General features: G+C 42.7%; 1 protein-coding gene and 1 pseudogene across 1 annotated transcript; one reads left to right on the top strand and one right to left on the bottom strand.

Moving 5' to 3' along the window:
- Window positions 1-796: 796 nt before the first annotated feature.
- Window positions 797-1,231, bottom strand: LOC117049394 (annotated as a pseudogene).
- Window positions 1,232-1,504: 273 nt separating this feature from the next.
- On the top strand, window positions 1,505-2,114 carry LOC117049393 (protein mago nashi homolog). The gene has a single exon (XM_033154053.1). It carries the CDS (start codon window positions 1,508-1,510, stop codon window positions 1,985-1,987), a length of 480 nt encoding a protein of 159 aa, XP_033009944.1. The 5' UTR covers window positions 1,505-1,507; the 3' UTR covers window positions 1,988-2,114.
- Window positions 2,115-15,749: the final 13,635 nt, after the last annotated feature.

Here is a 15,749-nt window from a genome sequence, read left to right as displayed (position 1 = left end):
CTTTTGTAACCCACGGAAATCTTTAATAACAATTATTCTTTTTAAAACTAGTCCACAATCTGTGTGGAGCCATATGTGCACAACAACCTGCTGTAACATGTGTGGACTGGGAGCATCTCCAACACTTTCAAACCTATCTGTGCAATCATAACAACTAGAACCTTGCGTTTGTTGGTTTTATTACAGTTGAACATTGAATTATGCTGGAAGCCGCCCAGTGGCTGGGGAAACCCAGCCAGATGGGCGGGGTATAAATAATAATAATAATAATAATAATAATAATAATAATAATAATAGAATTGTGCTTCCCAACATCCCATTCTGAGCTTGCAGAATAATACCCACACAACTGGCTGTGGACGTTAGGGAGCAAATCACTGGGCCTTCCACTTTGAACAAACCCCTGCCTGGGTAGTACATAGCAACCTTTATTTATTTATTTTGGCCCCCTAGACATGCTTTTTTATTGTGCATTAATGATTATTTGTGTTTATGATGCTACTGGGGTGGTCACACTCATCCTGCTTTCAATACTTGTTACGCCTCCAGTTCAAATCTCGTCACTTCCTGATGAAATCCCGTAACTTTTTATTCTGCAAACGGTTTGGATTATTTTTTGTCCTGCTTTAGCTCCTCCAGATAGCAATAATGGGGGTGGGTGGGGTTGGGGGAGCACCACAGAACAAACTGAAGTAGAATAAATCCAGCACTAATACACTAGTATTGTGTCAATAACATGTTACAAAATGCATGCACATTATTATATCAGTCTGGAAGGGCCCTTGTTTCCCCCCCCTTTTTAATGTCCTAACATTTTTTATTGTAATGAAAGATTAGTTTTCATCCACATTAACAGTCTGTAGGCTTTTGAATGTGGTAACTGGCACATACATGACCAGTGTATACAATTTATTAGGCGAATCCTCATCTTCATTGCGTTTCCGGATAAACGCACACGGATACGGTAAGGAACATTCCTATCTCCTTTTGCCCAGACAGCCTTGTTCAAGCGGGTGTCAATGTGTATATCAGGAGTCCCCATCTCCTTCATTGCAAATTTACGGATCTCCTTGAGAGCACGAGGAGCCCGCTTCTTGAAGCCCACGCCATGGATCCGTTTGTGAATGTTTAAAGTATATTCCCGAGTAACCACCTCATTGATGGCTGGTCGTCCTTTCTTCTTTTCACCACCTTTCTTTGCAGGAGCAATCCTGCTCAGGACCAGACCAGAAAGCGGGCCCTTGTTTTTGTGTGCCCTTGTTTTCTTGTGCTTCTTTATTCATGCATTGCTTTTTTAAGTTTTCCAGTACAAGGCCCACCCCCCCACCCCAGTCTATAATTGTCAAAGACTGAAAGAGTGTAGCTCCTTCCATTAATATAAGTGGTTTCCAGGCTTCACTTTAAAAAATTTGGTATTGCCTACTGTCTGAGATGAGACTGATGCCTAGATGCTCAACTTCTCTAACCCAGTTATGGCAGTTTAAGAGGTCTAGAAATGGCGCGTTGCATGCTGGTGTCTCGGCGGGCCGGTGGGGCATATGCAGCCATGGCGAGCGATTTCTATTTGCGTTATTACATTGGGCACAAGGGGAAGTTCGGCCACGAGTTTCTTGAGTTCGAGTTCCGCCCTGACGGGAAACTGAGATATGCAAACAATAGCAATTATAAAAATGATGTCATGATCAGAAAAGAAGCCTACATACACAAAAGTGTGATGGAAGAGCTAAAGAGGATAATCGACGACAGCGAAATCACGAAAGAAGATGATGCATTATGGCTGCTTCCTGACAGAGTTGGCCGGCAGAAGCTTGAAATTGTAATTGGTGATGAACACATCTCTTTTACCACATCAAAAATTGGTTCTCTTATTGATGTAAATCAGTCCAAGGATCCAGAGGGTCTTAGAGTGTTTTATTACCTTGTCCAGGACCTCAAGTGTCTTGTCTTCAGTCTCATTGGATTACACTTCAAGATTAAGCCAATTTAAATTGTATGGATTTAAATTTGTACTGTAAAGTTTCTTTTGGTGGGGTCACTTTCCATTCCTTATCTCTCATTGGTTTTATGTGTGTCAGATTTTTTACAGAGTGAATTTAATAAATGCTAAAAAGCTTAAAAAAAGAGGTCTAGAAATCTAGCTACCTTTGTCTCATGTGCCTCTGAATATTGTATTTACCCAACAAGCATGCACAACACAAAAAGAGAGAGAAGTAAGTTAAGATGAACCCAGCTGCTGATCTGCTAGCAGGTTTTCTTTGCAGCTTAGAATCACAGGGCCAAATCTTCAGGCAATTTAGGCTGAAATCCCTGAGTGACTTACCAGGGAGTAAGTCCCATTGAACTCAGTGGTGCTTACCGCTGAGTAGTCATGCAACGGACTGCCCCGTCTGCCTCTAAAGGGGCCTTTTTTCAGACATGGCATAACCCTGGATGCGATCCAGTCCTTCATCATCCAGCAAGTCACAAAGCTTAGATTAATTTTAAAAGCATGGAGGGGAGATACTGCTCTAGCAGCTGTTTCAAATAGCAGCCCAAAAGCGGCTTGACTTTCAATGTCTCCATTTTTAATGGATTGAATTATGAGAAGGGTTCACATTATCATTTGGATGGAATTCAGTTATTTGCAGATGGAATGATATCCAGTCCTTCCTGTATTTCAGGGGATTTCCCCCCTCTTAAGTAGACTTGAAGCTGATTTGCAAAAGGCACACAGCTCCCTCCTTAGTACCTGACACACCATATAAGCGTGATTCACAACTGCTAATTAAAAAAAGAATCCAGAATGACAGGCAGAAAGGTTTGCCTGTGTCTACTTTGTACACAAGCAGGGCACTATCTGAGTTCATGAATGGTTCATTGATAGTGCACTTTAACTTATCTGCATTTCTTGACTGCTCCCAGTTGGCAAAAAAAAATAATGCTGGATACATTTGCATCGGATACTCGCCAGACTGCACCCCAAATTGATTATCAGCATCAGATCCCAAAATAACTTGATTCCATGAAATGTTAGCTGTTGTTTTCTATTACACTCTACAGTACTCTATTGTCTCCTTCCTTCTTTTTTTGGAAATGGGCACATTTTGTTGCATAAAATCGCTGGAAGCCTGTAAGAGGACAAGCATGAGAGTCAAACGCTTCCTGTGTGATGTCTCTTGCAGGCTGAATCAGTGCAAAACCTACTTAGACCAGGTGTACTTCAGTAATATTTTGAGAGCCAAATATTTATCTTGACATGCTGGTGTCCATTAACAGTTTACATCTAGTGGAAGATGTTCAGATTAAGCCTGTTGGAAGTCTGGCAAGGTGCAGGAATTGAGGGGGAAGGGAAGCAAAACTAGAATCAGTCTGTGAAGTTTAGTGGGCAGAAGGATGTTGACTTGTAGTTATTAGTTATTGCATTTATCTGTCCCTTTTAGTGTAAAAGTCTCAAAGCCACTTCCAACAGCATAAAATGCAAATCAGCAAAAATCAGCTAAAAACCAGACTTCAATATGAAAATTCAATGAACAAAATTCAGCTCCTACCAACATTCCTACCAGGGAAAGGTCTCCATGAAGGATGGAAGAAAACAATGATCCATTACACATTTAATGCAATATCTATCAATTTTGCACTTTCCAAAACAATATGCAAACCAAAACTCAGATTCCTTTTGAAATTTGCATTTATCCAAATTTTGCAATGCTCCAGCCAATGTTTGCAAAAGTGTATATATTAGGGGAAAGTGTCTGCACACCATGAATAATTTTAGAGATCTCTGGTCACACCCACAAAGTACATTGAAAGCACAGGTCTACCCCCCCCACAGAATCCTGGGAACTGTAGTTTGTTAAAGGTCCAGGGAATTATAGCTCTGTAAGGTGTAAGCCACACTTCCTAGGATTCTCTGAGGAAAGCCATATGCTTTAAATGTGTGGTATAGATATGACCTGGCCCCAAAACACTGGAATCTTCCATTATAAGAGAACTTGCTCCAGCCCCTTGATCATTTTGGTTGCCCTTTTCTGTTCCGAATGAAAAAGCCAAACCCAAAAGCAGGATTTGAGAACAAGACCACTCTCCTTTCCTGTGGTTTCCAGCAGCTGGCATTCAAAAGCATCGCTGCCATTGTAGCTTGTAACCATTGATAGCCCTCTCCTCTGTGAATTTGTCAAATCTCTTTCAAAGCCGTCCAAGATGGTGTCCGTCACGGCCTCTTGTGGGAATCAAACCAATCATAAAATGGTGTTCATGAAACAAGTGGAAAAATGCATGGCACACCAGTAGATTGGCTCAGTATTTTAACATAGCTGGATCGCCCTCAGCAAAAGTCTCATTTTAATAGTGTAGCTGGTGGGAAGGTAAGACAAAGGTAAGACTTATCTTTGTCTTACCTTCAGTCAGTCCATGTTTACTCACTGGAAGGACAGATCCTGAAGTTGAGGCTCCAGTACTTTGGCCACCTCATGAGAAGAGAAGACTCCCTAGAAAAGTCCCTGATGTTGGGAAAGATGGAGGGCACAAGGAGAAGGGGACACAAGAGGATGAGATGGTTGGACAGTGTTCTCGAAGCTACTAACATGAGTTTGGCTAAACTGCGAGAGGCAGTGAAGGATAGGCGTGCCTGGCGTGCTCTGGTCCATGGGGTCATGAAGAGTCGGACACGACTGAACGACTGAACAACAACAGCTGGTGGGAAGGAGGATGCAGAGGTCTGTGGGCCATTTCCATCTGAGCATATGCGTGACACTCATGCTGGAGCCGATCCCCAGATGCAGATACTTACCTAGTCTCTGTCCCTCTCTGTTTGTTCCCAGAGCATTCTTGCCCCCAAATAGCACCAAAGTCACCATCCCCTGATCCCACCCAGCCATCCTAAACATGAGGAATAGCTGGACTATTAATATTTATGAATCTAAATATTTCCCCCTCTGCAAGAGCATCCAGATCTGCTTCCAAATCAGAGTCCCTGTCCCTTAGTGAAATGTGGGCACTTTACATGGTCTGATTTGTACAACCAAGTTAAGGGAACCTCACCCCCGGTTGCCAATCTGCAGCTGTTCCTCTGGAGTGTTCTTTTCAGGAACAGTATGCAAAGTTCACACCCAAATCCCATGAAGATGGCACACCCACATACATTGCATTTCTTTTAACCCATGCCCCCAAAAGGATTTTGATTATTATAGCACCCTAGCTAGACTTGCAGATCCTCTGTGCCAAGGAGAGTTAAGCAGAGCCTCTTTCACAGCTGCTGGGAGTTGGGCTGTGGGGCCAGAAAGACCGTCATATATGTATATATAAAAAAATGTAAAAGGTGGATGTTTGTGACCGATCGATCTTCTCCGTAACCGCTTGACCGATTCCGTTGAAATTTGGAAACAATGTTCCATGGCCATATGGGAGTATTTGTACGTGCTTACATTGTACAGATAGCACACCTTTCACAGGTAAAAACGTGATTTTGTGTAAAAAGATATGGCGCCCACCAGTGGATGTCAAAGACCACTAATTCTTCAAGGGAAGGGAGGAGAGGCAAAGGACTCCAGGGCAACAATTTAAAAACTTATGTCTCTCTCTCTCTCTCTCTCTCTCTCTCTCTCTCTCACACACACACACACACACACACACACACACTTACAATCAAGCACCATTTATCAAGACCTTCCCCAGTGACATTACAGTAGTAATCACCAAAAGAAAAAGAAAACAGATCCATTTAACCATGTTAGTGGTATCTGTTAGTGCATGAATTAGAAATGATTGTGAATTCATTAGCAAAAATGTTAACTGAAGATTATCCTCCCTCTTTGGGAGGCAGGCATTAGAGAGTATGAGATATTGAAAATATGAATAATTAAAATGTGAGTCGATTATAAGAGATTAATTCAATCTATTAGAAGGAAGACAACTGGAAAACAAGATTCTTCCAACCTATGGGCTATTAGTGTCTTGTGAGGACTGCAACTTCCTAGGTAGTGTTTAAAAGCCTTACCATTTGTCTTGTGTTGTAAGGGGATCTGGTGTATGGAAGAAAACTGCAGTATAATCCTGTCCATGTTTACTCAGAAGAAATCCCCACTGAGGGCTTATCCACACTTACCTTTGTCTCTACGCTTCCTAGGTACATGTCCATGCTTTATAGCTCTGTGTCAAAGCACTTTTAAAAAAAATTGCCTGTCATTTTCCCTAGAAAAACCCGCTTTTTAATGAAGAACCAGAACAAATAGCAATCCGTGTTTTCTGCAGATTGCCATTCATTCCAATTCAGCAGTAAAGAGTGGGTTTTCACAGGGAAAGCAAGGAAGGAGGGAAGGAAGGAAGGAAGGAAGGAAGGAAGGAAGGAAGGAAGGAAGGCAGGCAAGCACTTTAAAGCTCAGCCCTGTGCCTAGAAATGTGGCAAGAAAGATAGTCTGGAGAAGTCCTGAGTTTAATGTGTCCCCCAAATAAGCATGCATGCAACTGTAGCCCAAAGCACCGAGGAGGAAAACCTATGGCAAGATCCAAGGGGACGAGCAGCTTAGGATTCAGCGGCTCTCTGGCTCAGCTGAAGATAAGCCAGTGTAGGTCCATCCTAGCTTAGCTGGGGCTCAGTCAAAGTTGGCTGAGCCAAGGCCAGTGTGAGCCCCCAAAAGGGAGCAGTCTGCAGGCGTGGGACCAGAGAGAGAGGACTTAGACTGGATCCTAAGCCTGTTCAGCTAAGTCACATGACCTGGCAACCTGGCAAAGAACACTATTTTAAAGACATGTTTCCCCTCTGCCAGGCTTAGACAGAACAGCTGAACAGGGTGTAACTTTATGATGTCTTAATTTACACTGGATTCTTTTACACCAGCTTCTTGTTCATGGAGTTGCTCCCAGAGTTTTCTGATTCCCCATGAGTTGTATCTAATTGTTCTATACTCAGAGTAGACCCACTGAAATTTATGAACCTAAGTTCATATCCCTGGTTTTTAATGGGTCTGTCCTGAGTAAGGCTAACAATGTATAAAACTGAATGTTTCCAATTAGGAAATACTTGACGCCAAAGGATTCTCTTGCATAAATTACTGTGTGCTATAAACAATGTCTTTAAAATAATATTATTCCACACCTCCAGTACAGAAGATACAATATCACCTTTGCACAGTATGCATTGACCTGCTCAATTTATGACTTTGTTTAGAGATTGTAGTTTTTGAAAGATTACATGTGTTTACTTATAACCTACAATTTGTGGAATGATAGATCTGTTGCAATAGAACTCTTAAAATGTGTCATTAGTACATTTCACTTGTCACTTGGAATTCAGGGGTCAGGCCTTATTCTGCTGTGAAAACCATTTAGAAGCCAGTGGTCTTATTGCTCCACATCCTTTCATAACAAAACTGACGATGTTTGGGAAATGTCATGAGCAAAAAGCCTTGCAAAGAGATTCATACAATGTGCAGAGAGCCCAAATAAATATTAGCATGCAACAGTGGCAGAATACACGTAAGTACCAATCTCCACATCAATATAGTGAAGGAACTTGTGGCCCTCCAGATGTTGCTGGACTACAATGCCCTTCATCCCAGCCCTTCATCCATGCTGGCCAGGGCTAATGGCATCTGTAGTCCAACAACATCTGGACGGCTACAGGCTCCTCACTCCTGGCGCAGTGTTTATTGCTCAGCGTCAGAGTGGCGTGCTAAAAAGCTAAATAGACAACTCTTACTCCAGAGTCTGCAGAACAAGTGAGCACAGGTTCTTTCCCATATTATCCGACTACCAATCAAAACAGTCTGGGCAAATATTATGCAGTTCCTTCCATCCTAGGCTTTGCATTGAACCTTTGTCAGGACTTTCAATCTCTCTTTAAAACAAAAAACAAAAAACGCATACTTGATTGTGCAAACATGTATCTTCAGCTCATGCTAACACACTTTCCCCTGCCTCGACGTTGCCCTTTATGAGCATTTTACCTTCCCGGCTCACACCTTGCAATTCCATAAAGAGGTCTAAAGTTTCTCATCAGAGGGACACTATTAGACAAAACACCAAAAGCCCCTCATCTTTGCAGGGGGCTTAATTTTGGTTGCTTGTTTGGACATGGTAGAGGAGGGCTTGTGGGCCATCAAACAGGGACGTTGGGAGCTGCTTTATGCTAAATCAGACCATTGGTCTATCTAGCTAACTTCACTTACCATATGAAACGAGCCGGATCCTGTGATCATCCTCTGAGGCCCTTCTTCATGTGCCTCCCCCACTAGAGGTCCAGGGGGTGGGAAAAAGAGAACAGGCCTTTTCTACAGTGGCTTCCCATTTGTGAAATGCTCTTCTCAGAGGGGCTCACTTGGCGCCTTCATTATACATCTTTAGGAGCCAGGCAAAAACACTCCTCTTCAAACAGGCTGATTAATACTCTACAGCCTTTTAGATGTGCTTGTGTGTGGGTGCTATTGGTTTGTTTTGACTCTTGTTTTTCTATTGTATTTTGTGGTGGGGGTTTTATTTAATTTTATTTTTGTATCTGTATTTTGTATTTTTATGCTGTGAACCACCCTGAGCTCTTCAGATGAAAGGCACTATACAAATTTAATAAATAAATCAAATAATAATAATAAATGAAATTACATTGCCTAGACCCAGCCTTTCCCATCCTGGTGCCTTCCAGAAGTTGTTTGACTGCAAATTCTCTCATTCCTGGCCATTGGCTGTGTTGACCGGGACCGATGGCAGTTGTATTTCAACAACATATGGAGGACACCAAGTTAGGAGACAGAGCACTAGACCCAATATTGGCGGGGACTTTTTGGACCTTAATTAGGCCCACCAGACCATTTTGGGCCAACCACGCCCTCTTGACAGTCATATTTTGTCATATGACATCAAGTGTAGAGAGCTGTTATCTCCAGTCTAAGCATTAAGATAAGCGATCTCTAATCTCTGATTTTAGCACTTAGCAGCACAGTGCTGATATTGGAGCTAAGCCTCTGCCTGCTGTCAAATAGCAGGCAGTACCTCTCTCTCCACAGTGCTAGGATCTGAGATAAGCCTCTGTCCAGCCTTTAAAAAGCAGCATGCTGCTGCCTTTTACCACCAGAGAGCAAACAATCTTAGTCCGTGCACACTCCTGCTGCAGCAGCTTTATGTTTGATAATTTTTTAAAATTAATTTACAATTACAATCCAATAATAACCTCATTATAACAATGCCGAATTATAATACAATTACTTATACCGATCATTCAAATACCGAATTATATAATTTTAGGTGGCCCCCTGCATGCCAGAATTGATGGTTTGATGATTTTCTTCATTTCTGCGTTCCAAAATCTTATTAATTTCAATTACATTCCAATCATAATAATATTCCATTATACAACGACTGCAATATCAATAACTTCCATTCATGTTGACACATTAAATTATTTATAGAACTACAGGTGAGGCACTTAGACTATATTCTTGTACTTCCTGTGTATGGCAATTATTCTGTTCGTGGTGTTTCTTCCTGTCCTTGTAAAATGTTTTGTCTCTCTTTTCCTGGTTGTTGCCGTTCTCCATCATGCCTTGGGCGGAGCTGATATCCCACTGTTGTCCCAGAAATTTCTCCATTGCTCCGTTCTGAGCTGCAGCTTTATGTTTGAATCATCTGATGCTGTATGAAAATCAGGTTATTCATAGGCAACTAAAATGTCAAGGTAAAAGGTAAAGGACCCCTGGATGGTTAAATCCAGTCAAAGGCAACTATGGGGTGTGGCATTCATCTCGTTTTCAGGCCGAGGGAGCCGGTGTTTGTCCACAGACAGCTTTCCGGGTCATGTGGCCAGCAGGACTAAACCACTTCTAGTGCAACGGAACACCGTGATGGCATGGAAACCTTTACCTTCCCACCACAGCGGTACCTATTTATCTACTTGCACTGGTGCGCTTTTGAACTGCTAGGTTTGCAGGAGCTGGGACAGAACAATGGGAGCTCACCCCGTTGTGGGGATTTGAACCACCGACTTTCCGATCGGCAAGCCCAAGAGGCTCAGTGGTTTAGACCACAACTAAATGTCAGAATGGTCCTTGGACACCAAGCCAGTTCAGGATCTGACACTCCAGCTGCATCCAGTTCTCCACTCCTGAAATAAAACTTTTCCCTACAAGTAAGCTAGCAAAGCAGATGCTTCCCTTGTCCGTCTTCTTGATCCAGCACCTGACCTTCAGTCTGCCCATAGCCATGTGTCCTGCCTCTGACGCCTGGTTCCTGCATGCCTGATCTGGTATCAGGTTGTATCAGGTGCCTCCAGCCCCTTCATGACCATGTCACCTGCTTCTGGCTCATTTGACCAATGGGAGAATCAGATCTTGCTTCATCCTGTTGTCAAGCTGAGTCCATGACCTGGTAGCAGCTTTCTTTCCTTCAGCCAATTTAACAATTCCAAGAAAATAGTATTAATAAAAGAGCATCTCAACTGGTATTCTCATGGTCTTCGGAGACTAGGGGGGAACCATGTGTGGTGTCCTTGGGCAGGTCACAGAAGAACCTCATGGATGTTGAGCATTTTTGGACTGTGTGGAGCAAGGAAGTGTTTCAAGTGAATTTTCTGCACGTACAATGAATGTACGAACCACGTAAAGCTACTGAGGAAGTGTCCAGATTAAAAAGCGAAAGCTCAAACTGCTAACTTAATGGGCGGGAGTCAAGGGTCACCTACCTCATCTGCTCGGTATATTAAGAGGGCATTTTCCAGCTTGATCTTTTAGCCTTGCAAGATCTGTCAGGCAGCTAGCGTTGGGGAGCTGAGTAAGAGGGTCATGCAAGGAACCTGAGTAATTCTATTGAACACCGCAGGAGAATGTTGTTTGCTTACCGCACTCTTCCATGACAGGTGCAGTCTTCTTACCTTACCCGCCTCCTCCTCTCATGAAATGCACCGGGCTGTGAGGAGAGCCTTTTAACAAAGATGAGCCACATTCTCTTTTTCATCCCACCATGCAAAAACGCGGCTTGGCTTTTGTCTCAAGGCAGCCAGCAGGTATTTGGAGAACATTCTGATGGTTGGCGAAAAGCACTGTTCGCTCAGCAGGTCAAATGCAGGTCAGCCCTGGGCAAATACTAGTCTACAAAAGAGCACAAAATAGCTGTCTTATCTAATGGCCAAGCAGAACGCCACCAGCTGCCAAACCCACACAACTTCGCATGGAGCTGAAAACTCTTCTATTTAAACCTGTTGAGTCTAGGAATGGGCTAATATTTCAATTTCAGTTTCTCATTTCCCTACCCCTGATCTTAAATGTTCAGTTCTCCACATTTCCATATCAGGGTTTGGGTTTTTGTTTTTTTAGTTCTTGTGGCATATTAGTGCAATTTTCCCTAAAGTACACATTTTTTGCAAAAATAATCTTCAATAATATAATGCACGTTTCATGGTACTTCCAAGAATATATGCAATCATATGAACACCTCATCACACTCTGGCTGAAGATCTGCATTGCAAAAGTTGGAGAAGTGTGAATTCAGAAAGTTTCCAATAAGTAAATTCATAGAATCATAGAATTGTAGAGTTGGAAGGGACACCAAGGGTCATTTAGTCCAACCCCCTAATTCCTACGAACTTGTTTTTATCTCTTCCCACATATTTATTTAATTCTAGGCTGTGCGCTTCCTCTTTCCAATGCTCCAGTGCTGTGGCACTGTAGTCTAAAGAAGCTGGGAACTGTAGTTCTATGGGTGTAAACTACAGTTACCAAGATCCTTTAGGGGAAGTCATGTGCTTTAAATGTAGGTGTGTAAGCAGCCATTAACAGCTGGCACAATCCTACACGTCTACTCAGAAATTATTTAATAATATTACATTATTAACACATCCCAGCTTTGCAGATAAGCACAAAAATGTACCCTGTTCCATTGATATGAATGTGATTTCATAAAGCCTACCATCAATAGGGGTTGATCTGGGAGTACACACAACATTCATCTAAACCACTCTCTTTAATACAGTCTCCATATAAAACATGCAGTAGAAATTATGGAATAAAACCTATCATGTTAATGAAAGACATTTCTCCAGATATAAATGAGCTGTAAAGCCATAATTTGCAATAAAACAGTTCCATATTTGTCTGTAGAAGGAAATGTGGTTGTATAAGGATTGCTTAACCACCAAAGCAAGTCAGGGAGATCAAACAGTCCTCATTTTTAATCTTAATTGGCCACTTTATTCAATGAAAACTGCCAAACACATTTCAGTTTTTGTCTTTGGATATATGCAAGCTGTAACTAATATTTTGCAAATCAAAAAGTCCCAGATTTGTCTGCAGAAGTAAACTTGATCATTTTAGGACTGCTAAGCGCTGAAAGCAAAAGTTGTGCAGATCAGACTGTCCCCAGTTTTAATTTTAGATGGCCACTTGATCCAATGAGCACAGCCAAACACATTTTGGGTTTTATCTTCGCCAGAGGTTATTTTACAACAACAAACTGGAAAGGGCTTGATTTGCAAAACTTTTGCTTTAGCTATTCCTGCAGGATCAAAATGTACTTCTACAACTAAATTTGGGGTTGTTTTAATTGCATTTTTTCCCTTTAAAGGTTGCTTCAATTGGTCCATTGTTCAACCGTAGTCATATGCTTCTATATGGGTTGTTGTTGTTGTTTAGTCGTTTAGTCGTGTCCGACTCTTTGTGACCCCATGGACCAGAGCACACCAGACGCTCCGGTCTTCTACTGCCTCCTGCAGTTTGGTCAAACTCATGTTAGTGTTATGAAAACTTCCCGCGGGGGCAGACTGAGAGACTGACCCCCAAGGCGGACGAAGTTTCCGTGCCCTCTGGCTTCTGGAGTCCAGGAGCACGTTTGTAATATGCGGTTGTTCCCAGCTTGAAAACAACACACACAAGCCTTTTGGCTAAAACCTACTTTATTGTAGATAAAGAGCAGAATGTCTCTGCGTAGCCAGCTCATTATTTCAGAACTGTCTATTAAAGCGTCCAGCATCTCCTGACGCAGGACTGAAAGTAAGGAATACAACAGTAAATTACAATGACATCACTTGTGTGGGAGCTGGTATAGCTGCCGTGATTCCCACACATGAAACATGACTCTTGGTCAGGTGACCTCGCTGACGAGGCTCTTCGCAGCTCGGCTTGTACTGATATCACAACATCCTCCCCCGATATTAGACAATGAAAGAGCAGCGAAAATTTTTTTTTTTTTATAAGAATTTATTGGCATTTTTCCAAACAACATATACCCTCACCCACACCCACAAATACAAAACAAATATGACAAATACAAACAGTGTCAAGATTCTTATAGTATCTTTCTAAAAAGAAAAATTTCTTTTTCCATATCTTGACCATTGACTTCCCCTGCCTTTTCACCTTCGATTTTATATCCTTAATCTATTTTATAACCATTTCTTCTGAAAGAAAAAAAAATAAAAAAAATTAATTACATCAAATTATCTTTTCAACACCTTACTAGTAAATACATCACCATAATAATACCTCATCCTAGTTCTTCTTAATTCAATCTTATCAATTTCTTAACTTAATCTAAGTCTTAATCTTGCTCCTCGCATCAAATCTAATTCTTCTATCCTTAAGATTACTGCTAATAACATAAAAACTTGAAATATCTCCTTTCATATACAAACAAAAATATAACAGAGTATTGTTGACAGTATTCACCCTCCACTTTCGATTTGCCGTGTTAGACTACTTTAAATTTTGTTTAAGACTTCACCCCACACCCCCTCTGTCCATTATTCTTCTCCTGGTGGCATCGGCACTGAACATCCGTGTAACTTCTCTCTCCCAACGTCCACAGATCCAGGCACAGTCCATGTCTCTTCTTGCCACGAGTTCAGAGGTGTCCATCTCATCATCTCCCTGCTTCTTCGGTTCTTTGTAACGTTCCTTTTCTTCTTGTAAATACCTTAATTCTCTGTCCCTGGCCCCCGAGCTCACACCCCGGGGACTGGATATAACAAATCTTAACGTCGCCTTGGGGCTGCCACCCCCAAAAAGCGAATTTCTTCTCCGAAGTTGCTCACTCAGTTCTCTCCATCTTTCCATCCACTCTCTCAGCTCATTAGCAAGACATTCTTCATAAGTGTCAAAAGTTTTAAAAGCCTCCTCTGTGGGCAATTGGTTCCCTTTCAGATCCCCACACAAGACTTTGACTTTTCTATAAACAAGTTCCACCTTCAAGGCAATGAGTCTCTGTTCATCTGTTAGTCCAGAGTTCAATACCAGTTCAAGGACAAAACTCAGCATACTGGCAGAGGAGGAGGAAGTGGGTGTTGTATTTCTGCTCTCCTCTTTGTTCAACGCCATTTTTCTGTGCTGAAGCGCAAACACCGCAACTTTAAATGGAGATATTTTCCTCTAATTAACTGCCCGAAAAAAGAGTTTGCCAGTCTCATGTGTCAATTTTAGCTACATTGAAACCAGTTCTGTAGCAGTAAACCCTCATTTGGTTACATTCTTCGGCTCGAAGGGAGGGAGGCAGGCTACCTTTCCCCTTCCCCCCGGATCGTTCCAAAAACGCGATTTTTAATCCAAATCTTTACTCACGACCACCGGGTTTTTAGCTCCATTCTTCGCAGGTAGAACTTGGACGCTCACCGCGGGCTTTGTCGCCGCATTTGCATCCCGGTTGGGGCATGTCCCCTGAAGCCCGGCTCCGGTTGTCCCTTCACCCCCACTCCCCCTTTACAGGGGGGGCAGGGGAAGGGTTCGGAGCCTCCGCGGGCACAGCCGGGGAGCCCAGGGTGCGGGACGCTCTTCCCGCACCCCAAACGGAGCCGCGCGCTGCGGTAGCGCGGCTCCTGACCCCCGGGATGGACAAGGCGCCTCGAGACCGAGGCAGCCTTCGACCACCCGGCGATGGCGTCGCCGCCGGAAGTCGAAAGAGCAGCGAAAATTAAGGCATCATTAAAAGAAGTAAACAAACAGTTATCATATACACAGTATGAATCTGTTGTCTTTGTTCCATCCTTGGAACTCTCTGAGACTGGTTCTACCAGTTTGAGCCTTTGATAACCAACTCTCCAGGGGACCAGAGCATTTGCTCTGTGTGTGTTGGAAGGAACAGTGTTGAACTTTGCAACCTGTTGTAGTGGCTTTTTCACATCTGTGAAGTGAGCCTGAGTGTCTCTGTCTTGAGTGCAAACTACAGCTACATTTGCAACAGCTGAGATTGCAAACTCTTTGGAGTAGCGTTTGGGCACCTGACCCTTGGTTACTCTCTCAGATCTACGTATAAGATGTAGATCTTCTTTGCTGAGTTTCTCCTGAACAGGACTTTTTGGAGAAACTTTACCAATTGTAAACAGTGGCTCTAAAGATCCTAGCACATCATCTTCATCTGATGGCCTGGAACTAGCATGTGTTCCTCTCTCAATGACAGTTTCACCTGTGTCGGAACTAGCCGTGGTTGAGCTTGCACTGCTACTGCTGGTGTCAGAATCCTCATATGTATTGACATCAATGGGAAAGCTTTGGAGAACCTGTGTCTCCGGCTTTACAGTAGGTTCTACCTCCTGAGTAAGAATTACTGTGTTTGAGGAAGGCAATAGAACTCTGTATTGACCTTTCTCATAGCCCATGAAAATGCCTTGGATGGTTGTACCTTCAAGTGATTCCACCCACATCTGAGAACCAAAAACCTTAAGATGCTTAACAGAAGGTTTTCTGTGAAACAGTATCTCATAAGGTGAGCATTCCATTCCTTTTGGAACACTTCTGACCCAAGCATATGTGAAGGCAGATAGGCTTTCAGCCCAATTCTGTTCAGACAGCTTTGCACTTAGC

This window comes from Lacerta agilis, chromosome 7 (genome assembly GCF_009819535.1).
Source record: "Lacerta agilis isolate rLacAgi1 chromosome 7, rLacAgi1.pri, whole genome shotgun sequence".
Taxonomy (NCBI): Eukaryota; Metazoa; Chordata; class Lepidosauria; order Squamata; family Lacertidae; genus Lacerta; species Lacerta agilis.
Note: the sequence above shows the minus strand (reverse complement) of the source record. Positions and strands in the feature narration are given on the sequence as shown.

Excerpts from the sequence above, each read along its gene's own strand:
- LOC117049393 (XM_033154053.1), top strand. The coding sequence starts at position 1,508 with ATGCTGGTGTCTCGGCGGGCCGGTGGGGCATATGCAGCCATGGCGAGC.